Raw genomic sequence first — 25,773 nt, forward strand, 5'->3', positions numbered from 1 at the left:
CCATCTTTCGACTTTGGCAATTCACAATTGTCGGATTATAATCAACTCTGAACTCGGGTTGTGCGCCTCGAAACTTCATGGGAAATCCGTCCACGTAAACTAGAAGTCGTTCTAATTCCCTCTACTTCCCCTAACGCACCCAACAACGTTGGCCCACAAGGCATTCCTACTCTATTCCACCAGAAAGTCGTCAAACTACTTCACTAAAGACAGCTCTATCAATCATTTGGTCCCGAAATGTCTTCAAATCCAACTCCTGCAGGCCAGCCGCATGGCTACGATCACAACGGGGAAATGGATGTACCTATGGAGGATGCTGATCCTTACAACCGGACAAAATACCCTCCTCGCCCTGCCCATCAACACCGTCTTTCGACGCAGTATCTCCCTGAGGCTTCGTCGGCTGCACAGCGCTATTCTCCCATGAACGCTCAGCCCACCGGATCCTCCTATGCTTCGAGTCCTCAGACGCAGAATCCTGCCAGCTTCACCTACCTTAATCAACCGCAGTCTTCACGCCAGTCACCGACTCGGCAGAGCAGTTATCAAGCAGATCGCTATGGTGAACCCCCAACGCCCACAAGATATCCGTCGAATTATGGCGCAGGATTACAGAATGCCGAGTTGAGTCCCGAGTCTTACTATCCACCAAACACTGGAAATGGGCGACCAGCCCCAATGTCCCGACAACCTTCCCAGATGCAGGGACTGGGCCCGGTTCCTAGATTTAAAAAGGTCAAAACCATGCAAGAACTGAATCCAAGGGTGAACGCTCAACCTCTCCACCGGAGAGCGAATCCTGAAGGCGGTTTCATCAGCCCTTTACAATCATTGACTTCCTTTCTACCCGCTACATATAGGATTTGTAATCCCAACTTCAAGTACGAGTCATCCAGGAACCCCAGGCGGGTCCTCACCAAGCCCAGTAAAGGGACAAAGAATGATGGCTACGATAACGACGATAGCGACTATATCCTCTATGTCAACGATATTTTAGGAAGTGAAGAAGCTGGCCACAAGAACCGCTATCTCATCCTTGACGTCTTGGGCCAAGGCACTTTTGGTCAGGTTGTCAAGTGCCAAAATCTGCGCACCCAAGAAGTGGTGGCGGTCAAGGTGATCAAAAACAGAACTGCATACTTCAACCAAAGCATGATGGAAGTCTCCGTCCTGGATCTGTTGAACCAGAAACTTGACAAGAACGATGACCATCATCTTCTCAGGCTGAAGGACACCTTTATTCATCGTCAGCATCTTTGTCTCGTCTTCGAGCTTCTCAGCGTCAATCTGTACGAGCTGATCAAACAGAACCAATTCCGAGGTCTCAGTACTACTTTGGTTCGTGTTTTTGCTCAGCAATTGCTGAATGGCTTGACTTTATTGAACAAAGCACGACTGATCCATTGCGATCTCAAACCTGAAAACATTCTTCTTAAAAATCTGGAAAGCCCCATTATCAAGATCATTGATTTCGGATCTGCCTGCGATGAAAGGCAAACCGTGTACACCTACATTCAATCGCGCTTCTATCGGTCCCCAGAGGTTTTGTTGGGATTGCCTTATTCATCCGCAATCGACATGTGGTCGCTTGGTTGCATTGTCGTGGAACTCTTTCTGGGGCTGCCCCTCTTTCCAGGTTCTTCGGAGTACAATCAGGTTTCACGTATTGTTGAAATGCTAGGAATGCCACCGGTGTGGATGTTGGAAATGGGAAAGCAGTCTGGCGAGTTTTTCGAGAAAATCACTGATGAGTTTGGTCGACGAACGTATCGGCTGAAAAGCATGGAGCAATACGCACGTGAACATAATGTGAAGGAACAGCCTAGCAAAAAATACTTCCAAGCTACAACACTTCCAGAAATCATTCGCAGTTATTCTATGCCTCGAAAGAATATGAAACCAGCAGAAGTCGAGAGAGGTAAGCTGTCGTTCTGAGATAATGTAAACATGCTAACAATTCACAGAGATGAACAATCGGGTTGCTTTTATTGACTTCGTGCGCGGGCTGCTCATGATCAATCCCTTGGAACGATGGTCCCCTCAACAAGCGAAGCTGCATCCTTTCATTACGCAGCAAAAGTTCACGCAACCGTTCGTCCCACCAATGAATCTCAAGTCACCGTCGTCAAGCAAGACTCCTGCACCCGGCGTACAGCAGCAACAACAGGCAGAGGCTCTCAGCAAGCAGCGGGCTGCACAAGCCGCCCATGCACAAGCTCAGGCTGCTCAGGCTCAAGCCCAAGTCCAAGCTCAAAATGTTGCTGCTCAGAATGCTTATGCAATGCAAATGAGTCCATACCCGCAGGGGCAAGCCCCACCGATGTACAACACTATGTATCCCGCGCACCAGCAAGGAGCTCCTCCGCCATATCCGACCCACTCAAACAACTACGCGCCACCTATGGGCATGATGGGCCAACAAAACCCCCAGATCAATCCCACCCACTACACCCATCAGCAAAGTCTATATGCACAAGCAACTCAAAGAGCGGGCCGGCAACGTGCTTCCACGATGGATCAACAACAAGCCGGGATACCCGCTGCGATACAGCGTGTCGCGAGTCATCTTGACCCTAATGCCCCAATCAGGCTTCAACCCAGCCCTGCATATTATCCTCCACCTGCGGACGGGTATGTCGACTCCCCGTCCACGTCAAGGCGACGTGGTAGCCGCAACCAAAGGAATCGTGATTTCATTCGGACACTAGAGGATGGTGCTATGGGAGATTCGTTCATGACCAAAACACAGTGGCATTGAAAGGGTTTAGTTCACACAGACTTCATGGTTTGAAATTTCAATCTGAAGAGAGTGATGAGCTCCGCACATTTCGAGTCGCGTGAAATCGACCACGAATAAACTGTCGCTCTACATGGCATCTCGCTGGATAGGGCTTCTCATACTGATGAGACTTGGACACGGGGACATTCTCAGCAATACAAGTCCAAGAGCCGATTCGGCACTAGATGCATGGGACAATCCCAGGTATCTACGACTACACATCGGTCCCAGGGGGCTCATGAGCCTATTTCTGCAATCAACAATTTGAATGCTGAGCAAATTGAATATGGGAAGCGGCACCATGATTCGAAAGCCCGGTGTTGACAATGCTCGCACCATGGATGGAAACGAGGCATTCTGCTCGGCCAAAAGTGCGAAATTGTGATAAGCTGTCTCGATCTCGCAGCCAGTGGTATCAAGACAACAGCGAGAGGGACATCTAGCATGACTTGGGAAAGAACGTTGTTATCGTTAGTACCTGGGTCCCTGTATCGATTCATGGTGTCGACGTTCCTGTTTGCATTACCAGGAGAGTAGACGAAACGCTATTGTTTCGGAGTAGCAAGTCCCAAGCACAATGCATCTGTACTACTGCAGTCAATATGAGTAATGGCACTGCTGTGCAACAAGTGAATATGTCCTTTGGCTGTAACTAGCTGAGGATAGTAAATACGGATGATAAAGGCATCGAAAGATCATTATGCAAGTTGCACCCCGACTTCAAGTTTCTTGTGATATTGTCATCATGTGACTATGACTCCTGTAAGTCTTGGCAAACTAAGACGAGGACCCACCAAACTCTGGCCAGCGGCGAAACCGCACAGAATTTTGACGCCGCAGCCTTGAACTACACAACCACTTCCAATCGTGAACTGGCACCTGGCTTTCCCGTTTTCCTCACAGACTAGCCAGCCAACATGTCTTCTCGATTCTTTCACGGCGGAGACAGCGATAGCGAGTCCAGCTCATCCGACGAAGAAGAACTCTATGGTGAACGTGAAGAAGAGTCTGAAGAAGAATCGTCGGAAGAGGATGAAGAAGAGGAGGACTCCGACGAAGACTCCTCTGAAGATGGAGATCATGGTGTTGGCGCTAGTCGTTTCTTGAAGCCTTCGGGCGGAGGTGCCGATGACAGTGACGATAGCGATGACGAAGATCGAGAACGAGTGGTCAAGAGTGCAAAAGACAAACGCTTCGAGGAATTGGAAGGCACGGTCAAGTTGATTGAAAATGCCCAAAAGATTAACGACTGGGCTGTCATCTCCACAGGTTGGTGTTGACGAGATCGAGAGTTCGGAAGAATTGTCTAACCAGTCCACAGAATTCGACAAGATGAACCGTCAAGTCGTCAAGGTTCTTCAACAAGGCACAGCGCCCAAAGTCTACATCAAGATGATTGCCGACCTCGAAGACTTGATCAACGAAACCAGCGAGAAACAAAAGACCGGCGGCAAGAAGATGAACCCGATCAATGCCAAAGGCTTTAATGCTATGAAGCAGAAGATCCGGAAGAATAACAAGGACTATACCACCGAGGTCGACAAGTATCGAGAAAACAAAGATGACTACATGGAGTCAGATGAGGATGACGGGCCACAAGAAGTTGAACAGAAAGTGCGGAGAAGCAGAGTGCAGCGCCTTGATGATTTAGAGGCAGCGATTGACGAAGAAGGCTTTGCGACGGTAGGACGAGGCGGCAAAACACTCGTCTACACCCCTGAGAGTATCCTCAAGCATCTCCGATCGATCATTGAGTCCCGTGGCAAGAAGAACACCGATCGAACAGAACAAATTCGAATCATGGAGCGACTATTAGAAGTGGCCAATACTCCCTATCAACGGATCCGTGTCCTGTTGACCCTAATTTCCACCAGATTCGACGTCACGACCACATCTGTTCAGAACTACATGTCTCAGGAGTCATGGCGTGCTGCTGAGCGGGAGTTCGCATCCCTTCTGGAGACACTGGAGGAGGAGCCTACCTACATTGTCACAGAGGGCGCGGACGAATGGGAAGATGACGAGAAATCACCCACTCCTGGCCCCAATGAGACGTTTAAAATCCCTGGCAGTGTGGTCTCCCTCGCGGAACGTCTCGACGACGAATTGACACGCTCTCTTCAACAAACAGATCCCCACACCGCAGAATACATCGAAAGACTAGGAGATGAACAACTTCTGTACACCGACATAGTTAGGACACTCATCTACATTGAGAACATCAACAAGAAACTCGAGAAATCGGAAACTCGACAAGATAACATCAACCGAACGACGATCAGACGGCTGGAACATATCTACTTCAAGCCCACACAGGTCGTCAAAATCCTTGAAGAAAAGACCTGGACCGCTCTCCCATCCAACCTGAATTCCGAACTCACGCCTCGAGGTCAGTATCCGGAGGTTGCATCCCTTGTGCAAAAACTTTGCAATCACCTTTTCGAGCTTAGTGAAGGGATCATCAGAGCTCGTGCTATGCTTTGCCAGATCTACTTCCTCGCCCTTCAAGATGATTATTACAGGGCTCGAGACTTGGCACTGATGAGTCATTTGACTGAGAACATTTCCTCATTCGACGTCAGCACTCAAATCCTCTTCAATCGAACACTGGTTCAGATCGGCTTGTGCGCATTCAGAGCTGGTCTCTGCTATGAAGCTCAAGGTGTACTCCAAGAAATCTGTGGCTCGGGCCGCCAGAAGGAACTTCTCGCCCAAGGCGTGATCCTCCAAAGATACGCGACGGTGACTCCCGAACAAGAGCGACTCGAACGTCAACGACAACTACCTTTCCACATGCACATCAACCTCGAGCTCCTGGAATGCGTCTATCTCACCTGCAGCATGCTTCTGGAAATCCCATTACTGGCACAGACCGGCTCATCCCCGGACATCCGCAAGCGGGTCATCTCTAAGACCTTCCGCCGCATGCTTGAGTACACGGAGCGACAGGTCTTTCAAGGACCTCCAGAGAACACACGTGACCACGTCATGCAAGCAGCCAAAGCTCTCGCACAGGGCGACTGGAAGAAATGCCAGGATCTGATCAGCAAGATCGGCATCTGGGACCTCCTGGGCAACGACAAAGACAAAGTCAAGGAGATGCTCTCGGCACAAATCCAAGAAGAAGGCCTACGCACATACCTCTTCACATACGCGCCCTACTACGACACGCTCTCGGTGACGACGCTATCAGGCATGTTCGAGCTGGACGCCAAGAAAATCGCCGCCGTGGTCTCCAAGATGATCTCGCACGAAGAGCTCGCCGCGGCGCTCGACCAAGTCAACGACGCCATCGTGTTCCGCAAGGGCGTCGAGCTGTCGCGCCTGCAGAGCCAGGCCATCACCGTGTCCGAGAAGGCCATGGGCATCCTCGAGTCCAACGAGAAGGTCCTCGAGACCCGCACCGCCGGCATGGCCAACGCTTTCCAACGCGACCAGGGCAATCGGGGCGGTCGCGGTGGACGCGGTGGTCGTGGTGGCGGTGGCGCAGGCGGTCTCCCTCGCGGCGGTGGCGGCGGTGGACGCAGACCTGGGAATCAGCAGTTCAGTGGTGGTGCGCTCGGCAATGCCATCAAGGCTTGAGGTTCGTTCTTTCATCCGGTTTCAGGTTGGTTTTGTGGTGGCTCGCCTACTTCTTGAGCATGAGTTGAACGAGATGAGAATAAAATGAGATGAATGGCTCTTGACGATGCGATGCGAGGCGAGGCGAGGCGAGGCGACGCATGCAGGTCTGTCTGCATGACGTAGTCCATGACACCCCACATATCTACAATAGCATCGTGGACTTCATAGGTGCAATGCTTTAGACCTTGCTGATTGACCTTGCTAATTGATCATGCCTATTCAACCCTGTTGTTGTTGTGCTAGACCTCAGTGATTACTTTTGTTCCTCCCTGATGTGTCTATCGGTGTCGCCGCACCACATTGGCACCATACGAACACTCACACCATGGCCCAGTGGGAGGATGTACCGACATTAAAAAGGAGAGAAACTAGATCCAGACAAAAGCGAACAAACCGAGGAAACAAAGCCTCGTGGACTTGCATCAGATGAAACTACCTGAGAGTCGTGTCGGACATAATTACCTTGAATGCCGGTGTGGTCTGAAATTTTCATGAATGTGATCCGTCTCCAGTTGGGTGCCTAGATAGTTATGAATTCCCTTCGGGTTACGATGGCTACTGATGCGTCGAAAGGCCGAGATTCAGTGCGTACGCGATCGCTACAGCACGGCGACCTTGCAGTGGTAACTTATGGATGCTTTTCCAGGATAGTTAACATGGGCTACTTTCTGTTGGGTCCGATTTACTTTCAGATCATGGCCAACATGATGGAGAGAGTTTTTTCATTGCTTTTGTCTTTGAATATCTCGTAAGAAAGTCGTCATCAAACCTGGGGGCTGGAATAGCATAACTAGCTACCTAGCTAAATGGGTTGTAACCGCTACTGAAGATAATTCTTGAATGGTGGTCATGGACAGTAGTCTACTTCAAACCGCCTCTAGCCTTGAAGGCAGCGATCAAACCAGACGTCGAGGAGTCATGGCCAGATCCAGCACCTTCGGTCTCGAGTTCCTTTTGGATCTTCTTAGCCAGAGCCTTGCCCAACTCAACACCCCACTGGTCGAAACTGTTGATATTCCACACGATACCTTCTGTGAAGACCAACCACTCGTAGTAAGCGATAAGAGCACCCAATGTGGCGGGGGTGATTTTGTCGGCCAGGATGTTGGTGGTGGGTCTGTTTCCGAGGAAGGTTTTGTGAGCAACCAACTCATCTGGTGCACCCTCGGCTTTGACCTCTTCGGGCGACTTGCCAATGGCAAGAGCCTCAGCCTGAGCGAGGAAGTTGGAGGCCAACATTCTCTGGTGGACACCTCCCTCAACTGGGTTGTGGGAGTTGGCAGCTAGGATAAAATCGGTGGGGATAAGCTTGGTGCCTTGATGCAACAGCTGGAAGAATGAGTGCTGTGCGTTTGTGGCTGGCTCGCCGAAGAAGATGGCACCGGTGGTGTACTTGACATACTCGCCGTTACGAGTGACTGCCTTACCATTTGACTCCATGGTCAATTGTTGTAGGTAAGCTGGGAATCGGTGAAGATATTGGTCAAAAGGTGCAATCAGATGAGTTTGAGCTCCGAAGAAGTCGGAGTACCAGACACTCAGTAGGCCACCAATGACAGGAATGTTCTCATGAAGAGGAGTTTTCCGGAAGTGCTCGTCGACAGCGTGGGCACCGGCCAAAAATTGGTGAAAGTTGTCATAACCAATGTAAAGAGCCACAGACAGACCAATTGCTGACCAGACTGAGTATCTTCCACCCACCCAGCTCTCAAAACCGAACATGTTCTTGGTATCAATGCCGAACTTGGCAACCTCTTCAGCGTTTGTAGAGAGGGCAACGAAGTGCTTTGCGATGTCCTCTTCCTTTGCTGACTTGAGGAACCATGATTTGGCGGTATTGGCGTTTGTGACGGTTTCGGCTGTTGTGAAGGTCTTTGAGGCGATAAGGAAGAGAGTTGTCTCTGGATCCGAGTCCTTGAGAGCTTCTGCAATATGTGTGCCATCAATGTTGGAGACGAAATGAAGTTTCAGGCTTCTATCTCCATAGTACTTGAGAGCTTCGGAGACCATGACAGGACCACTAAGGAAGGTTAGGTGATTGGATGGTAGTGGCGGGACGTGATACCAACTTACAGATCAGATCCACCAATACCGATGTTGACAATGGTGTTGATCTTCTTGCCTGTATAACCCTTCCATTCGCCGCTGCGGACCTGCTCGGTGAATTCCTTGATGTGATCTAGGACGGCATTGGTGTCTTCGACGACACTCTTGCCATCCACGGACATCGGGTCATTTGTGACATTGCGAAGAGCAGGGTGGAAGACAGCTCGATGCTCCGTGAAGTTGACTTTGTCTCCAGCGAAAAGAGCGTCTCGCTTCTCTTCGAGTCCAGCTTCTTTTGCAAGGTTGACCAGTAGTTCAATGGTCTCCTCGGTGATGAAATTCTTGGAAAAGTCGAACAAGATTTCCGAGTTGTCTACGGAGTTCTTGAAGACTCTCTTGAATTTGTCAAATCTCTGGGGGTCTTTCTCGAATGCCTCCTTGAGGACGATGTTGCGGCCGACGGCGTTATGATGGTCAACGAGGGCCGACCATGCCTTGAGCTCAGTGGCTTGTCCGAAGTCAGGCATCTTGATAGGAAAGAAATAATGTTTCTATTCTCGAGGATGAAGATTGGCTGTTTGTGAAATTGCAGGTCAGCTTGATGTGAGTGAAGGGGAACCGAGAAGAAGAGAAATAGAACGGAGAAATATGAAGAAGTGCAAAGAGTTCTTTCTGTTTTTCTTTTGAATCAAGTACTACCAGTGGGCAAGTGGTGAAACGCAGGAAGTCACGGCTGGGTCGGAATTGTGTCATGGGTGACTTACCTTTGAAGACAGATACAATCAAAAGCGTCGAGTGAGGATTACACAAAGACGAGTTGTTGGTCCCAGGTGTAAAGGTGTGGTTGTGCTTGAAGCTGAAAGAATCCGGTGGACAGCTTCTTTTTTTCCCTTGGAGGGAGTGTTTGTTGCGGCGGTGGACGGGGGATGGAGGGGCAGTGATGGCGAGCAACAATTACGTATGAGATGCAGAAATGGAATCACGTTGTCCGGCAAGGGTTTCGAGCTCCGGGATTGGGATGAATTGCCCCGCCGTCGCGTGGGATCCCTGGATTTACTGCTAGCAGTCCAATCAACCCATTCAGTCATCAGCAACTTGAGGATGATTCAGCATTCAATGCTTACCTAGTATCTCTGTTGGGTAGCTACAAGTGATCTTCAACAGGTAACAAGGACATGGGAAAAATAGTCTATTCTGGCCAGGTTATGGCTATTATCAATATCTAGTGAGTGGCCAACATAGGAAACCCCATTCTATGGCCCAACGTCGTCCAGTTCAGATCTACCCATGCCACTTGGGCCACGGAAGTTTAATCCATAACTTCTTTAACTACCAAGTAGTCAAATCCCCTTTATGCCAATAAAGCTGCCATGAAAACCAAGCAGCCAAGAGCAAAGACGGATGCTGGAGACTGACTTGACAAGGCAGCAGCCGCACCCTGAAAACCAGAGATGGTTGGGCTAATTGTCGGCTTGGGTACTGTAGCATTTGGTGCTGATGTCGCTGGGTGTGTAGAATTGGTCACATTGGTAAGATGTTTGGTGGATGTGGTTGTATTCAGAGCAACAGTTTTGTTGTTAGCTGTAGGAACAACGGGAGATGTGGTGATTGGAATGCCAGTGGTAGCACTGCTCAATGCACAAGAACCACTTGGAGGAGGGCTGGTGACTGTCACTGTGTTGGTTCTGGTCGAGGTGATGGTGGTGGTGATAGTGCTCGTCAAGGATGTAGATGCTGGTATTCCGGTGGTTGAACCCGTCGATGAATGCGATGTGGTAGAACCGACACCTCCTCCCACGTTCTTCAGCGTAGTGCTGCTCTTCGTCTCGTCACAGCTCTTGTCAACGCCTTGCTGATGCTGACTTGGGCGTTCAGGGCTTGAATGTACACCAAGCACCATTAACACCAAGGCAAAGAGGAAGACTGTAAGTGATCGCATGTTTGAGACTCGGTTGAAGTGTAACAGATATAGAAACGAGTGTCTCGGGCAATCGCTAGGTGTAGAGATGAAACCTGAAAACTTACGAGACTCATGGTCTTGACTTTGATATTAATATTCACCCTGGGTATATTTCTTTGTGCTGGATATAGCTCCAGTGACAAAGGGCAGCTGCATGTTGGCCTAGATGAGCCGTCACCAGCCGTTTTCATGGGACCAGAGGATGAAATTGACAGGACGAACAAAGAACTTCTTGCCTGATAAGCGGCAGTGTAAGAGGATAATCTCCGCATAGCAATCAAATTGCTCAGCAGTGGTGAAAGAAAATACACAAAGCCCTGCCAGCAAGTGCCATTGCCTGAAGACCTACCTAGGCATTGTAGATTCTATCTCTACTTAGGTCGCTCTAGTTGGGCTGCTCAATGGCCGACTCCACGGATATGGAATAAAGCACTCTAGATTTTGTGCCTTGGATCTGGAAGAGCAATTCACAATCAGCGAAGAAGATAGGGACTGGACGCTGGTCAGTGCTCGATTCCTGGCGGAAGAGAATACACGGCTAAGGAAATTGAAACACGGTTGTTTGTTTGCGGACTGTCCCTATTGAAATACTTATTCGTATCTCGTATACTCTCTACTAGAAACGCCAAGAACGCCAAGTCACTTCAAGTCACTTCAAGTCACGCGAACTGGACTGCATTTACGAAGTACCTAGCCAGGTAGGTACGACTATGGAAGAGTTGACTTCGTATGTAAGTACGGAAGACTTGAGAGTGAGTGGCACTGGGCAGTTCGAGTTACATCGCGACTCTTCAACCGTAAGAAGTACCGTAGCCTCCGGAATCTTCGGCTCTATGATTGAGTCTTTGAATCCCTCCTGAGTTCTTAGGAATCCAGCTTTACTTATCTCGGGAGAGTCGCTAACATTCTTCGATGCTTCCTCGAGGTAAGTTGGCCCGTCTGGAGGCTTCTATAGCTTGGTACCAGACTCCCGTCTAGCGCAACTTACTCAGTAGTTGACAACGGTGGTTGGCTGGATGAGATTCATTGGGTCAAGAACACGGGCAAAAAGGAAGATTTGAACTATCTTCAAGAGATTGTCGATTCATCGGTGCGCTATGAGGTGATCGAACTTTAAATTGTTGGCTTCGAGGGCTACAGCCACGCTTGGGGTAAAGTGGAACCCGGCATCCTCTATGTCAAGATTGACGACGATGTGGTCTGGTTCGCTGATGATACAATCCCTCGAATTATTACCATGAAGGCTGTTCATCCGGAGTCTCACTAGAGACGCTTCCAGATCCCAGTGCCCGCAAGCCCCAGCGACACAACAAATGTCCAGCTTGGGCAGGGCCAGACGGTTATTTCTTCGATCCCGTTCCAGGACCCACCAACGATGGCCACCGTTGGTTACGAATACCAAACAATAACGCCATCCATCGCACACCAGTCGTGGATATCGACCACAAAACTTGGCGGACAGGTCTCAAGTCGTGGGCTATCGCTGCCCAGGAGCCTTACCCCTTCCTCGAAAATCTCGCCACCAACCACCTGGACGTATACAACATGGGCAAAGCTTGGTTCACAGATCTATCGACGAGTGAGCATCAATTTCATCGCAATCATGGCCAATAATGTGTAGGATAATCTACCCATGGATACCGTGGATGAGGAATGTCTGACAATCAATCTGCAAGTCGAGAAAACGGATCTCTTACCACGATATCACGACGATGTTGTCGAGAATGTAATTCGAGAAGAGTATAATGCCAAAGAACAACTTGGACGCGGACAACAAAGAACGTGGCGAACATGCTGCGATCAGAATTGGCATGTTGTCCGTGCGCTGTGGGCTTTCATCGCAAGAATACAAAGAAACTCCCAGGTCGCGGTACTGCAGCAATCGCCTGGTCAAACAGTGAAGAACGCTCGAATAAAACTCGAAGTTTCAAGTGCTGGAATGTGCCATACCGGAATAAAGCCGTTGGTGACGAGAACAACGTGCACACGATTCTGTTGTTTGATCCGGGCAGAACGACTGCCGCGACCAACTAACCCAGCGCAATCTTTGATCGTTTGCCTCCCCAGCACAACTCACTAACTCGCTCGTTGAAAGAGCACAGCCAGCCAGCCAGCCAGCCACCATCATCCTGCCAAGGCCACAGGACGAGGAACTCCTCGATACGGCTCAATTGTGCAATGCATGCAATTCACACAAGCTGAATCGATCGACCAATAACCGCAAAGTTACTCTCCAGGAGAATTGAATGCAGATCCCAAAGCAAGAATCACCGGATGTCGCGATATAGCCTTCACACGCCGAAACGAGGCTTGAGCATCATTAATGATCCTTTCACAGGGGTGGCTTTCTGGTGATCATCACCACGATAGTGCCGGAGTCCACTTAGAAACGCGGTAGGAGCCGAGATCAATGGGGGTCCACTCGAAGCCTCCCACAGCCGGCCTCTTTGTCACAGGCAACAAACGCAACGAACGTACCATGTCGCATTCCTGACTGGTTGAATGCGAGACAGTACACACTGGAGCACACAGCTTGGATTTACGAAACCTGACGTTGATCTAGCGTGACGTTACTTTGAAAGACGCAGTATCCGATTTACAATGTATATAAGGGGTGTGGGTGGAGATTCATGATATTTTGGACGATGATTTCCCCCTGTGGAAAGGACACCCGGGGAAGCCATAGAAGACTGCAAAAGAGGTATTATAGATGATCATCACAAAGTCCGAGTTAGCATTTCAATCAAAACGACTAGTCAACACGCTCTCGTCAATCTCGTGGCAACAATTGACCAAATCAAGCCTTCACCGCCTTATTCAGTGCAGCATAGTCCCAATCCTGCTTGATGAGATCGGCGGCCTTCTCGGCGACGGCATAGACACTGCTGACGATATTGCCACTGACGTTGTTGGCGAAGACGGAGGCATCGGCGACGCGCAGGCCCTTGACGCCGTAGACGCGCAGGTGCGAGTCGACCGTGCTGCCCATGGCGCACGAGCCGCACGCGTGGTACTCGCCGATGCAGTACTCCTCTGCGGCGGCGCGGCGCTCCGCGACCGTCGTCAGCGGGAAGCGTGCCGGGTCCGGATGCACGCGCGTGCTGACCTTGCCCTCCAGCGCGGGCGCGCCGATCAGCTTCTCGGCGAACTTCAGGCCCGCCGCCAGCACCGCCACATCTGCTGGGTGGTTGAGGTAGTTCGGGTCCACGGCCGGGTGTTCCGCCGGGTCTGATGATTTGATGTGGATGGTCCCCCGCGCGACCGGGTATTGCATGCAGATGGCCAGGCTGATGCCGTGGGGTTGGTCGGGCGAGGCTGGCACGGGCCAGAGTTTGGTCTGGTCGGACGTGCCGTTTTCGAAGTCACCGGTCACGCTGATGAAGACGAATTGGAGATTGGCGGATTTCGGGTTCTTAAGGTGCGCGATGACTTGGTCCCATTGTTTCTTTTGGAAGGGCGTCGCGGGCTTGGTCGATTCAATCGACTTGACGATCTCCTCGAGTTCGCCGTCCTCGAGGAACAGCGACACCGGGAAAAATCCCTGAGTGCCTTGGATTCCTGTCAACGGGCCTCCTTGTTCCTCGGCGAGTTCCTTTTGCGCCGCTGCCATTACATCTGGGTTGAAGATGATCTCTCCCGATATTTGACCGGGTGCGAGCTGGTAGACGGTGCCACCGACGACGTGGTCTTGAAAGTTTGTGCCGACCGAGGGGAGGTCGACCTTGACTTCGACACCAGCTGCTTTGAGGATCTCTGGGTCTCCAATGCCAGAGAGTTCGAGAATCTGTGGTGAGTTGATTGTGCCACCGCAGACGATGACCTCTCGCTTGGCTTTGACGACATGCTTTTGGCCATTGTGAATAAACTCAACACCTGTGGCGGTTTCATTCTCAAGAACGACCTGAGACACCAATGACTCTGTGATAACTTTCAAGTTCGATCGTCCTTCATTTGCTTGGAAGTATCCTCGAGCAGCATAGCTTCGTTTGCCTTTGTTCGGGCCTGTTCGGATGACTGCACCAAGGGTGTTGAAGAACCCGATGTGGTCCCCACTCCAAGGATCAATGGGCTTCTTGGTGAACCCAGTTGCCTGATCAGCAGCCTTGACAATGTCATCTTCAATGGGTAGTTTCGACTCGTTAAAGCTAGTACGGACTGGACCACTGGTGCCATGATTCTCCCCAACAAACGGCATGCATGTTCGATCGGTGATTCGGGGATCTACGGGCTCCAATGTTTGATGTTTGCGCATATACTGTTTCATTTCTGCGGCTGACCAGCTTGAGTCATCGGCCAAATCCGCCCAATCATTGTAGTCCGCATCCGATCCGCGGACATACCTTGAGTTTAGGTCAGCAAATGCACATGAGGGATAGACCGCATTGGGACGGTCCTTGGTTTACGTAAATATGCCAAATGCAAGGCGGGCTTGACATAAATTAGACTTACATCATATAGTTGATACCACTTGAGCCACCTGTGGAATTCATGTAAGTATTTTGCTCAATATCCCCTCCCGTGAAAGCTCAAGGGTCTTTTGACAGTTGACTTACCAAGAAGCTTTCCTCGAGGCAGATGATGGATTTTGTTCTTGTTGCCGGCCTGGAGTTCTGTTAGATGTCTCTCTTTTCCAATGACACCAGGAGTCATACTTGAGGCACTGTGTTGTAGACCCAGTCATAGTCTTTGTTACCCAGCATTTGAATAAATGCGGCTGGTGTATCAACCAAAGGGTCCCCAAGGCGATTTTTGCCAGCCTCAATCACTCCGACGGTGACATCAGGGTTTTCCGTCAAGCGAGCAGCAATGGTCAGACCTGCTGTTCCTCCACCACAGATGACATAGTCGAAGCTTTGTTGCAAGAATTCGTCAACAGACACGAGAGCTGATTTATGTGTACCATTCACCCCGTTAGCACCGTTCACCCCGTTCACGCCATTGGTAGTAGCCATCTTGAAAGGATTTTATGATATTGCGCTGGAGATAAAGAGGGGTCAAACGTAAGGACGAGGAAAACTATAGACCAAAACTTTGTACTGGTGTTCTTATATACTTTTGACAGGTCCTCAGGTAGTAGTAAACCGCGAAGCCCGACCAGAACTTCGTTGACCACATTAGCCCTAGTAAATCTTGGGAGCCGTAAACCTTACGGGGAACATGACAGGGGAGCGGGGGTGTGGCATCGAATACTGAAGACTAGGTTATCCCTCGGCTGTGGTCATGGTACGTCTACCACGGGCTTCACGTTCTTCTGCAGAGCCTGAATTGGACGAGAAGCGGGACCGTGAGTTCAGTACGTGGCCTCACATATGATGACGGAGCCCGAAGTCTTGATTGAGCGCCATTTGCAAGGTCAACGAGAAGGCGTGGAATGCTGATGCAAGCTGCATCAAGCGCCTGGCTGCAGAATGTACCGGAGAAGATGCCATGTGTGGAGAGAAATATGTGGAGAGAAGTACAGTCTTGTCAGCAAAGAGGCTAAAGAATGGCCACTGCGCAGCGAACTTGGTAGACGAACTTGTAGCAGTAGATTGGAACTGCTCGCCTCTCGTTCAGTTGCATCCGGGGATAGTACCTACTACATGGAAAGCCTTCAACGATCCTCGAGTGATTTTCCCTCGGTGAGACTCTTGACCCCGCATCCGACAGACTTTCAAGTCGATCTAAATGACTAGCCTGGCGGCTCAGGCCAGGGACAAGGGTCCAAGCCCTGCAGATGTAGTTTCATTTGCGTCGAGTCAGTTATTTGGGATGATTTTGAGGACATTGAAAATGATGTGGGTCGTGAATTGTTGGTGACAGCATCAGGCTCCGCGCGATGTCAGTGGTTACAACTGGAAGAGCCTTAGGCAAATGGCCGTATTGGGAAAATGTGGCTTGCAAGCCAATCGCCAAGATGAAGGTACTCGTGATGTATTCGTACGGAGCAACCAGAAGATCTCGCATTTTCGTCATAGTAGTACAATGTGGTCCGAAGTTCTGGTGATATGTTGGGGCCGGTGTCTCGTATTCGTTTGTAGGTAGTCAAGTAGGATGATTGCCTCAGCGTGGCCACCTCGTGTGGTGACTGTCATATGCCACACTGGCAAAAGCAAGGATGCTTTGCGCATCCGAAGGCAATTGAACATCGGCACACCTTCCAAAGTGTGAACGAGGCTAGCCTTGCACGCGGTAACTATCGGCGACCATCAGAAGTGGGTGGGGAGCAAAGCCTGTGTTCAATCATACCGCGTACTCACTATCATGAATGGAAAAACCATTAGAGCTCGACATTTCTGATGTGATTGCGCGTTGTTGATAAGGCAGCCTGTTGATGACATATGTAGTGGGATCCTAATCATCAGTATAAGACCTGGCCTGTGCTTTTAATCAGATGCCATAGCGTATGCGTAGGCATATATGATGTTGAATTGAAGCCGAAGGTAGATTCACGCTCGAACATTCATACAGTCGCTCCTTCCAGAATTATTCGAGGTCTTCAGCGCCTTTTACAAACGAGGTGTAGGCCTTTTGACTGGGGCATCATTCATCTCCCAGATTATTCAAGTTCACTAATCAAATCGTTTGGCGCCACATTCGAATTCGAGTCTGTGAATGAGCACCACCACCAAGCATTCCTAGCCATAGAAAGCATCGTCCCCGTCACCATGATCGCAAAGTCACAGGACACTTTACCACCCCACTTACTGCCTGATCGAGAGATTCATGTTATCATCTCTATTCTCTCCGGGCGTCACAAAGCTCAGGAATATTATGATCAAACACTCAAACCTCTGCTCGACAGCCATCATCTTCAATACTCGACACATAAGACGGCTTCAGCCCAGACAATTGTTGAACTGACACGATCGTTGATCATCCCCAATGCTACACAAGGAGTCAAGCAAACCATTATCTTACTGTCCGGTGATGGTGGGATAGTGGACATTGTCAACACACTCACCACTGATTTGAACCGTGCCAATGACGATCTCAGACGGCCTTCTGTCTTCATCAAGCCTGTCGTTGCGCTAATACCAATGGGTACTGCGAATGCTCTGGCATGGAGTTCGAAAATTGCACAAGATGCTCTTGGAGTGCTCTTCACAGGAACACCCAAGTCGTTACCATCGTTTCAAGTCACCTTTAGTCCTGGCTCAAAACTGGTCACCGATGAAGGTCAAGGTAGAGAATCCATTGCCGAGTCTGACAGCGACAAAGGTATCATGTATGGTGCCGTTGTTGCGAGCTGGGGACTCCACGCCAGTCTGGTGGCAATGAGTGACACGGCCGAATATCGGAAACATGGCCTCGAGCGGTTTGGTATGGCAGCTGCAGAACTGCTCAAGAATGGACACGTTTACAGTGGAAGAATTCAGTGGAGGAAGACAACTGATCCGCCTGAATGGAGAGAGGTCGCAGGATCCAAACATGCCTACATCCTGACAACCATGGTTTCCAACCTCGAGGAGAATTTCCAAATATCTCCAGCTACCAAACCCGTCGACGGGTCTTTACGTCTTGTTCATATTGGGCCTGAACCAGTGGAAGACATTCTGCGAATACTCGGTCTTGCTTATCAAGCTGGAAAACATGTCACGGATCCCAAGGTCACTTACGAGGAAATCGAGCGTCTAAGAATAGAGTTTGATGAAGAGGACGAATTATGGAGGATGGTGTGCGTTGATGGCAAGATCATTGCCGTGAACCAGGGGGGTTGGTTTGAAGTGAGGTGGTTACCGAGAAGTGGAATTGATGCGAGGCGGGTGGTGGAACTCGTCTGTTGAGCGGTGGGATAGACAAAGAGCAGGCTGCACGTGATGGAGGGAGATATCCCGTAAAACACGTGATTTAATCCGGCCTCCGAGAATTAGACACTATACTAGATCGGTCATAGTCGCTAGTAAGTCCTCCCCAGCATTGAATGGCCACCCAAAACCAAAATGCCGTCAGCGCCAGCAGTTCAGGTTAGGCAGGTTTTCAGAGGGCCCACGTCGTCTCACCTACGGAGTACTACTACCTGAGCTATGATGTCGTCCTCTGGGTCTCACCACCAGCCACTGCCACTGCACTGTACCCAGCTCAGGAACCACGGCCATTTTAACCATCCAACCTGCTAATCCGGTCATTACCATCATTGCCCAGGCTTACTCACATATACAAATCTCTCCTCTGTTGATCGCGCTACAGAGAAGACGTTACTTCATCATCTCAACACTGTATCGCTTGACAAGTCCAGTGCCCGGGTCATCCGCATTGGGGAGAAAGCACAGGCTCTTTTTTTAGGAACCGGCAGCCATGCGAACCTAGATTGCGCTGCCACCTACTCAGCTGAAGTTACACACAAAACGACCTGCAAAACCTACAGTAGCTCCTGTCACTCCCTCAGAGGTATCGATCCTCAATTTGATTACCTCGTTCCTCGCGATTCCCTTCGATTTATCCACCACACAACCGCAGTTATGCGTGGTGCAGGTATGTTCTTCACTCCATACATCTCAATGCGCTCACAGAATCGCACAACCAAAGTAAACCCCCAGACTGACAGTACCTCCGCCCCCTAGGCCTCTTTTTCTTCCTCCTCTTCCTCCTCATCATCTTCGCTGTCGGAGGTTGGGTTGCCTATACACAAATAACGGCACGGCGCTCCGGTCTACCCCCTCCATCTCTCAAATCCTGGAAATCATATATCCCGTTCTTCCGACCGCAGGGCTCCTCAAACTATCCGGCACCTCGACACGCCGGTCCCTTCGAATGGGTCCGCGAGCAATTCTCCAAGTTTGGCAACAAGCGCACTGCACGCGGTGCGTACGAGGAAGCCGGCGCTGATAGTGCAGGTGGGTATGCCGGCGGGGGTCGGACCGGCAGACGTCTGGAGGACGATGCCTGGGACACCCGAGTCGGCAATGAAGACCCTTATGGCGACCGCGCGGGCTACAGCGGCTACGAAGAGCAAGAGTTGGGCCTCGCGCCCACTCCTGGTTTGAACAATGAGTCCTACGGTGGAGGTAGAGCCGGCGGTGGCGGCGACTACCTCGGCGCCAGTGGCTACAACGACCGTGGTCGATCCAGAGGAGGAGTTGGATCTGACCCCTTCGGCGACCAGAATGAAGCACCCAGTCTGAGAAGTGTCAGCCCCCGGCCTCACGAGGGCGGGCATTCCAAGGGAAACGAGAGTCTGGATGCGAATGATGGAAATACGAGCCCGATAAGTACACGCAAGAGCGTGTTCAGAGAAGGCATATGATTCACGGTGTCGAGGCGGACTCGGAACAGGCTTTACAATGACATGGTTGAAGACGGCATGAGCTCTCAACACGATCGTTGTCGGTTCTTACCTGCTCACCCCTCTCAACCCTCTCTCAGCACAGATTACGACGACATCGAAACGAAGACCATGTCTCTTCACGAACCACTTCAACAAACCTCACGAAAGAACATCTTCTCCACCCAACCAGCATTATTGACTACACCTGTCCACAAACAGCCTTGGATACCATCCCAGATTTGAACACTAAAACCCTACCATGACCCCCCACCACAGCACCAACCCCACCTAAAATCCGGTCCAACAACCGGTGACACAAACACTAATGCGACTTTGAATCGAATCGAATCGAATGTACGACACCAAATGATCCCCATGTCCGAGGATTGGAGTTGGGCGCCTGTTTGTATCACAAGTGTTGGGTCTTTCTTTATTGCACATCTTGCCCAGTTGTGTCCCCAAAGGAGAGGCTCAACCCGTCCAGGGAGAGTCTTATAATATGCCTTGACCTACTGGTCGCTGGTTTGACTTTATTACGCTAGCTACTTGACCTACTTTTCTGGCAGCGGAGGACTCTAAGCATAAAACACGTCCGCATCATTTTTGTTGGGCTTTAATTTTTTCCATTTTGATCCTGATGTCTCCTGGTCCTGCGCCTCTACTCTAGTTCGTCTTTCGCGCCCTTTTGGCGTTTTGTCATCTCTGCCTGTTTAGACAGGCATGGGTGTTCGTGTACTGTAGATCCTTGCTGGTCGGCTGGTTCAGAGCACAGTCACTCGTAATGTGACTGCTGCTCACAGCATCATAAGGGATGATAATAATTCGACTCTCATCTGAACATCCTGGAGGACCAATTTCATGTGTCAGTGGTTTTCAGTACATACTCTCATATTTTGATGGTCAAGTTTCATTTACTCTCTATTGAGCGGCGCACAGAGTGCATTGTCTCCTCTATCAAGGGGCTGTTCTGTACCTAGCTTGCTCTGCGGTGGCCGTTGCTCGATCTATAGTATACATGTCGTTGCTAGCTGGGGTAAAACAGGGTTTCTTGCGAATTCTGACCGACTATAGGACCACAACGCGAGGATTGTTGCGCAGCTTCTCAGTAGTCCTATAGGTCAAAGCTCCATTGACCATAAATCCGCCTTGCCTAGCCCCGCCCCAGAGGTAGGTCCACAACAAGCCCCTGATATCTGCAGCGGTACATTTGAAACCTAGTAACCAAAGTGGAATGTCGAAGAGCTCAGTTAATGGAAGTCTGTGACTCTCGAGAGTCTCGGCGGGCTTGTTGTATGCCTTTGCGAGGAATTCTTCAAAGAGTCGCTGGCCATCATCCCACCAGACTGACTCGGAGCCATGGCCGGAATGCACATGGCCAAAAGCATGTAGGGTGGGTTTTACTCGCCAGACTTCCCTCAATTCGTGTTCATCACCCATTCCGCCATTCTGCGCTAGGTCCAAATGCCATTTAGGTGGGTTATGGGTGATGAGGATGTCGACGTCGTCTGGAACGGTATTGGACCATGCATCTTGCCCACGTGGATATTGGAATGCATGCTCTTTACCTCCCACCTTGGGGATCTGGGGAGCACCATAGACTTTCAGTACTCTATCGTCGGGAAATGACAGGGAGACGGAGGAGTGCTGTAGGTAGTGGATTCGTCCCCAGTCGAGCTTCCGCTTAGGATAGCGGGTGTCTTGAGCGCTGCGGCTGCGCTCGTCAAAGTAGCTATCGTGGTTGCCGGCGATGACGATTATATGCCGGAAGCCATCTGCAGAGCCTGGCCAGGGCTTTTGCATGGTCTTGAGCCAGTCTATGGTCTGCTGGATGGATCGAAGGGTTCCATTGTTGGTCAGGTCACCCGCATGGATGAGCACATCCCCTCGTGGGATAGCTTTAGCGGGGATTTTACTGTGACTATCGGAGAGACAGACGACGCGAATAGGAATTTTATTCTTTGGTGGTTTGTAGGGTGCGCCGCGTAAGGAGAGTGAAAGGTAGTGGATAAATGTGAAAAGAGAAGTGACAGGGTGGTAGATGAGGGTGAACAAGAATGAGGGCGGGGCGAAGGGTGAGTCGGGTGGAGAGAGGAGGCCCATCTGGATGTGTTTGATCAAGACTTCGATATTTCAATACTCGAGTATTGCTTGACTACCAAGGTCAGGAAGATCTCTGCGCGTGTCGCGTCAAGACCGAATCCAAAGGGCAAGTACTGTATGTGGGTTTTTTCTTGGAAGGTTGCTCCTGCCGTGTCACCGAAATAAAAAGTTGACCCAGCAAGAAGACGTCATAGTCGATCGAGTAGATGCTTCAGCTTAGTCCTCCGCATACACGAAGAACTGACGGGATAATGTAAATCTGGTCACAATACGTGTGCGCTGTAGCACCAGGTATTTGTGGTTTGGATTCTATTGGAAGCGATGCCATGGACAAATAACAAATTTGGCTCTGGTGTTGGTTCGGTTGATAGTTGATCCTCCTCCAGCTAGAGCCTAGAAGACACACGAAGGACGATAGACAACGCGCCAGGAATCACCTAGGCAGGTTTTAGGGTTGGCTCACCGTGTTTTGGTGATGGAAACAGCTTGAAAGGAAGATGCTAGGTAGTTCATTGCGCAAGTGGCGTCAATTGTTCAGTCACTTTGAGAGGGAGCATCCGTGCAGAACCGAAAGCGACAATGGATTGTGGCTAATAACCTATAGTTCATGGTACTTGGGATGATGAAAACCACGTCAAATGGGCGATAGAAGTAATTCGAGCAACTTAAGGATTCATTGAGATGCCGACAGCGGTTGACGTATAGATCGAGATAAAGATAGAGATAAACATCAGATCGCGGGCTCATGAGGAAATGTCTCTATCAACACCCAGTTCGAACCCCACCAGCCACGATCCAGATTGATCATCACATTTTCAAGTTTGGCCTCCGTGAAGGCTACTGGATGAACGGGTCATTCTTTTGGGTTTGATACTTGGGTACTTAGTCTACGAACAGAAGTGACATTGAGTGCTTTAATAACATAGCTGTACCTCGTACTTCATCTTCTGCTGCCCCGCGGTTTGGTGTTTTGTTTGTCGAGCCAACTCCTCCTCTGCAATCTTTGTACAAATCGATCCTGTGCGATCCAAACTTGAAGTGCTACTTATCTTTAGCCGCTGGTTGGGTACTTTGCTGCTTGTCCCACGAATCACAGTGGTCGATCAACACCACGCAGTGCCATCATCACATTCTAATTCACACTACCAATTTGCACATTGCCACCAGCCTCAAGGGCTTCTTGTTCGTCTCTGCTCTGCCGCAGCCGCAAATGCCTACGGATATTCGCGACTCAGTAATAGACTGATCAACCATAGCTCGTTCAAGTTTCCATGACAATCCAACAGGCCAAAGGACCAGCCCCAATTACCCGCCCGAGTCAACAACTTAGGTGCTCGACGGTTAACTAAACCAAGTCCGGTCCCAAGCCCCAAGCCTCACTAAGGGTGATTCTTCCAGGCCCTGTCCAGGCACGGATAGTTAAGAACAATCCACCATCACCCATCATTGTCGCTGCTCCTGGTACCTCCCACCCCGACCACGACGGATACCTGGTTTAGGCCTGCCTTTAATTAGCTGCAGTAGCCCAAGACACTTCCAAACTGCGCCCTATCCACCATTATCGAACCCCCAGGATTCCAGGCTCTGAACTCGTCACTCGAGCCTAACCAGCAACGCCCAGGTCAGGTTTGGTCAGGTCATCCACCGGCCATCCTCTTCCTGATCTGCGCGTTACTCGTACCCTCTCCAAACCATCCCACCACCACCTTCCACAATTCCTCCCAGATCGGAAGCTGGCCCTGCAAAGGGACCAGTCGGACCTTCAACGCCCACATTGCTGGCCACCAACGCTGCCGCCTTCGCCATGATGAACGGCTCTGACCTGAAAAAAGCCGCCATCAACCAGGCCAAGAAGGTTGCGACCACCGCTGCCCTCGCCGCCAACGGCAACGGCCAGAAGAAGAGAAGGAAAGGCGATAACCTCAAACCCATCATCACCACCGACAATCCCTCATCTACCATTCACGATTCACCCACCCAAGCTGACCCAGAGTAAGTCACAGTCATCCTCTGTTCTTCACTGCCTCTGTCTCTCGATTTCCGCCCACTATCTCTGACCCGCCCGCTTTTTTACCCCCCCAAAATACAATGCATGCATGCCTGCCTTCTGTCGTCAATCAGCACCTGTGATCGCAACTACCTCAAGAACTGATCAGCCTCCCAACTCAGAGCCATGGATTCTCCTTTGCCCCACAGCAAAATCCCTTCACATAACTCACGTCTTGACAGATCTCCCTCCTCCTCCACATCCGATGAAGACCCCGCCGAAACCACCGCCGATGAAGAAGACTCAGAAGACTACTGCAAAGGTGGTTATCACCCTGTCCACGTCGGCGAAACGTACAACAATGGAAAATACATCGTCGTGAGAAAACTCGGCTGGGGTCATTTTTCTACCGTCTGGCTTTCGAGAGATACTTCGACGGGCAAGCACGTCGCACTCAAAGTCGTCCGGTCAGCAGCGCATTACACTGAGACCGCTATTGACGAGATCAAGTTGCTGAACAAAGTCGTCCAAGCCAACCCGAATCACCCGGGTCGAAGATATGTCGTCAGTCTCCTCGATTCCTTCGAGCACAAAGGACCTAATGGTGTCCATGTTTGTATGGTTTTCGAAGTCTTGGGCGAAAATCTCCTCGGCTTAATCAAAAGGTGGAATCATCGAGGCATCCCCATGCCTCTTGTCAAACAAATCACAAAACAGGTTCTTCTTGGTTTAGATTATCTCCATCGCGAATGTGGTATCATCCACACCGATCTAAAGCCAGAAAACGTATTGATTGAGATCGGCGACGTCGAGCAGATTGTCAAAGCTTTCGTCAAAGACGAAAAGGATTCCAGCAAAGATGACAATCGAAATGGTCGAAGAAGAAGACGGACTCTCATCACAGGTAGTCAACCGTTACCCAGTCCCCTTAACGCCAGCTTCACGAATCTAGACAAGGTCGCCAATACCCATCAGCATCAACCTAGCAGTTTGAATCAGGTCCTGACAGGATCGACAGCCAACAAACAAGGCGAAGGCCTTTCGATGCTTGAGCAACTGAAGTTGAAGACAAAATCACATAGCGACGAGAGTTCTGCGTCCGGCAAGTCAAGAGAAGCAACCACGGATCCTCTTGAAAAAGACTTAGCCGGTGTCTCTCTCGACAGCAAAAAGCCAACTGAAGCCGAGAAAGTCCTGAAAGCCGCCAAACATGAGGACGAGCCATTGGGAGAGATCATCTCGGTCAAAATTGCGGATTTGGGCAATGCCTGCTGGGTAGGCCATCATTTCACAAATGATATCCAGACTCGGCAATATAGGTCTCCAGAAGTCATCCTCGGGTCTAAATGGGGCGCCAGTACTGATGTGTGGAGTATGGCATGCATGGTGAGTGCTCCGTTGCGCAACATTTTTCTCGAGATCAAGACGAATGTGCTAACCCTTTGATGAATAGGTCTTTGAGCTGATCACTGGTGACTATCTCTTCGACCCTCAATCAGGTACCAAATATGGCAAAGATGATGATCATATTGCGCAAATAATTGAGCTACTCGGACCGTTTCCCAAGTCTTTGTGTTTATCTGGCAAATGGTCCCAAGAGATATTCAATCGAAAAGGCGAACTTCGAAATATCCATCGCCTGCGACACTGGGCTCTACCCGACGTTCTGCGAGAAAAGTATCATTTTTCGCCTGAAGAGGCAAAGAGAATAGCCGATTTCCTGATCCCCATGTTGGAACTACCACCCGAGGCCCGGGCTAATGCTGGTGGGATGAGCAACTCTGAGTTCACAAAAGGAACCAAGGGAATGGATGCCGTCACTCTGGATATTCCCGTTGGCAGCAAAGGCGATGGGATTGAGGGCTGGGCGACGGAGATCAAGAAGAGATGATCCATAGGAGTTTTATCTCGGAACTCTGATTGCGTACCACCTAAGCCATGCTTCATCTCCATGTCCGCACAACGAGTTCTTTCTTTCCGTTTTCACAGGAATTATGTTGTGGGCCCAGAGAAGGGCAGGATACAGTGTC

At 50.3% G+C, this 25,773-nt stretch overlaps 9 protein-coding genes across 9 annotated transcripts; 5 read left to right on the forward strand and 4 right to left on the reverse strand.

The window, feature by feature from the left end:
* Positions 1-237: 237 nt before the first annotated feature.
* Positions 238-2,758, forward strand: LTR84_002480 (uncharacterized protein; the record flags this gene model as incomplete). The annotated part of the gene is made up of 2 exons (XM_064846090.1): positions 238-1,918; positions 1,965-2,758. 2 exons carry the CDS (start codon positions 238-240, stop codon positions 2,756-2,758), a joined length of 2,475 nt encoding a protein of 824 aa, XP_064706315.1.
* Positions 2,759-3,696: 938 nt separating this feature from the next.
* Positions 3,697-6,361, forward strand: NIP1 (Translation initiation factor 3 subunit c; the record flags this gene model as incomplete). The annotated part of the gene is made up of 2 exons (XM_064846091.1): positions 3,697-4,048; positions 4,101-6,361. 2 exons carry the CDS (start codon positions 3,697-3,699, stop codon positions 6,359-6,361), a joined length of 2,613 nt encoding a protein of 870 aa, XP_064706316.1.
* A 903-nt stretch (positions 6,362-7,264) lies between these two features.
* On the reverse strand, positions 7,265-8,976 carry LTR84_002482 (uncharacterized protein; the record flags this gene model as incomplete). Its single annotated transcript, XM_064846092.1, has 2 exons — positions 7,265-8,423; positions 8,477-8,976. The coding sequence occupies 2 exons, from the start codon at positions 8,974-8,976 to the stop codon at positions 7,265-7,267; spliced, it is 1,659 nt and encodes a 552-aa protein (XP_064706317.1).
* An 824-nt stretch (positions 8,977-9,800) lies between these two features.
* On the reverse strand, positions 9,801-10,388 carry LTR84_002483 (uncharacterized protein; the record flags this gene model as incomplete). The annotated part of the gene is made up of 1 exon (XM_064846093.1): positions 9,801-10,388. One exon carries the CDS (start codon positions 10,386-10,388, stop codon positions 9,801-9,803), a length of 588 nt encoding a protein of 195 aa, XP_064706318.1.
* Positions 10,389-13,206: 2,818 nt separating this feature from the next.
* On the reverse strand, positions 13,207-15,361 carry LTR84_002484 (uncharacterized protein; the record flags this gene model as incomplete). The annotated part of the gene is made up of 4 exons (XM_064846094.1): positions 13,207-14,749; positions 14,859-14,886; positions 14,963-15,011; positions 15,062-15,361. The coding sequence occupies 4 exons, from the start codon at positions 15,359-15,361 to the stop codon at positions 13,207-13,209; spliced, it is 1,920 nt and encodes a 639-aa protein (XP_064706319.1).
* Positions 15,362-17,056: 1,695 nt separating this feature from the next.
* LTR84_002485 (uncharacterized protein) lies at positions 17,057-18,175 on the forward strand (the record flags this gene model as incomplete). The annotated part of the gene is made up of 1 exon (XM_064846095.1): positions 17,057-18,175. One exon carries the CDS (start codon positions 17,057-17,059, stop codon positions 18,173-18,175), a length of 1,119 nt encoding a protein of 372 aa, XP_064706320.1.
* A 675-nt stretch (positions 18,176-18,850) lies between these two features.
* On the forward strand, positions 18,851-19,635 carry LTR84_002486 (uncharacterized protein; the record flags this gene model as incomplete). The annotated part of the gene is made up of 2 exons (XM_064846096.1): positions 18,851-18,863; positions 18,953-19,635. The coding sequence occupies 2 exons, from the start codon at positions 18,851-18,853 to the stop codon at positions 19,633-19,635; spliced, it is 696 nt and encodes a 231-aa protein (XP_064706321.1).
* A 1,086-nt stretch (positions 19,636-20,721) lies between these two features.
* On the reverse strand, positions 20,722-21,756 carry LTR84_002487 (uncharacterized protein; the record flags this gene model as incomplete). The annotated part of the gene is made up of 1 exon (XM_064846097.1): positions 20,722-21,756. The coding sequence occupies one exon, from the start codon at positions 21,754-21,756 to the stop codon at positions 20,722-20,724; it is 1,035 nt and encodes a 344-aa protein (XP_064706322.1).
* A 1,804-nt stretch (positions 21,757-23,560) lies between these two features.
* Positions 23,561-25,634, forward strand: LTR84_002488 (uncharacterized protein; the record flags this gene model as incomplete). Its single annotated transcript, XM_064846098.1, has 3 exons — positions 23,561-23,748; positions 23,986-25,129; positions 25,197-25,634. 3 exons carry the CDS (start codon positions 23,561-23,563, stop codon positions 25,632-25,634), a joined length of 1,770 nt encoding a protein of 589 aa, XP_064706323.1.
* Between the last annotated feature and the right edge of the window lie 139 nt (positions 25,635-25,773).

Source organism: Exophiala bonariae (genome assembly GCF_035927105.1).
Source record: "Exophiala bonariae strain CCFEE 5792 chromosome Unknown scaffold_13, whole genome shotgun sequence".
In the NCBI taxonomy this organism is placed as follows: Eukaryota; Fungi; Ascomycota; class Eurotiomycetes; order Chaetothyriales; family Herpotrichiellaceae; genus Exophiala; species Exophiala bonariae.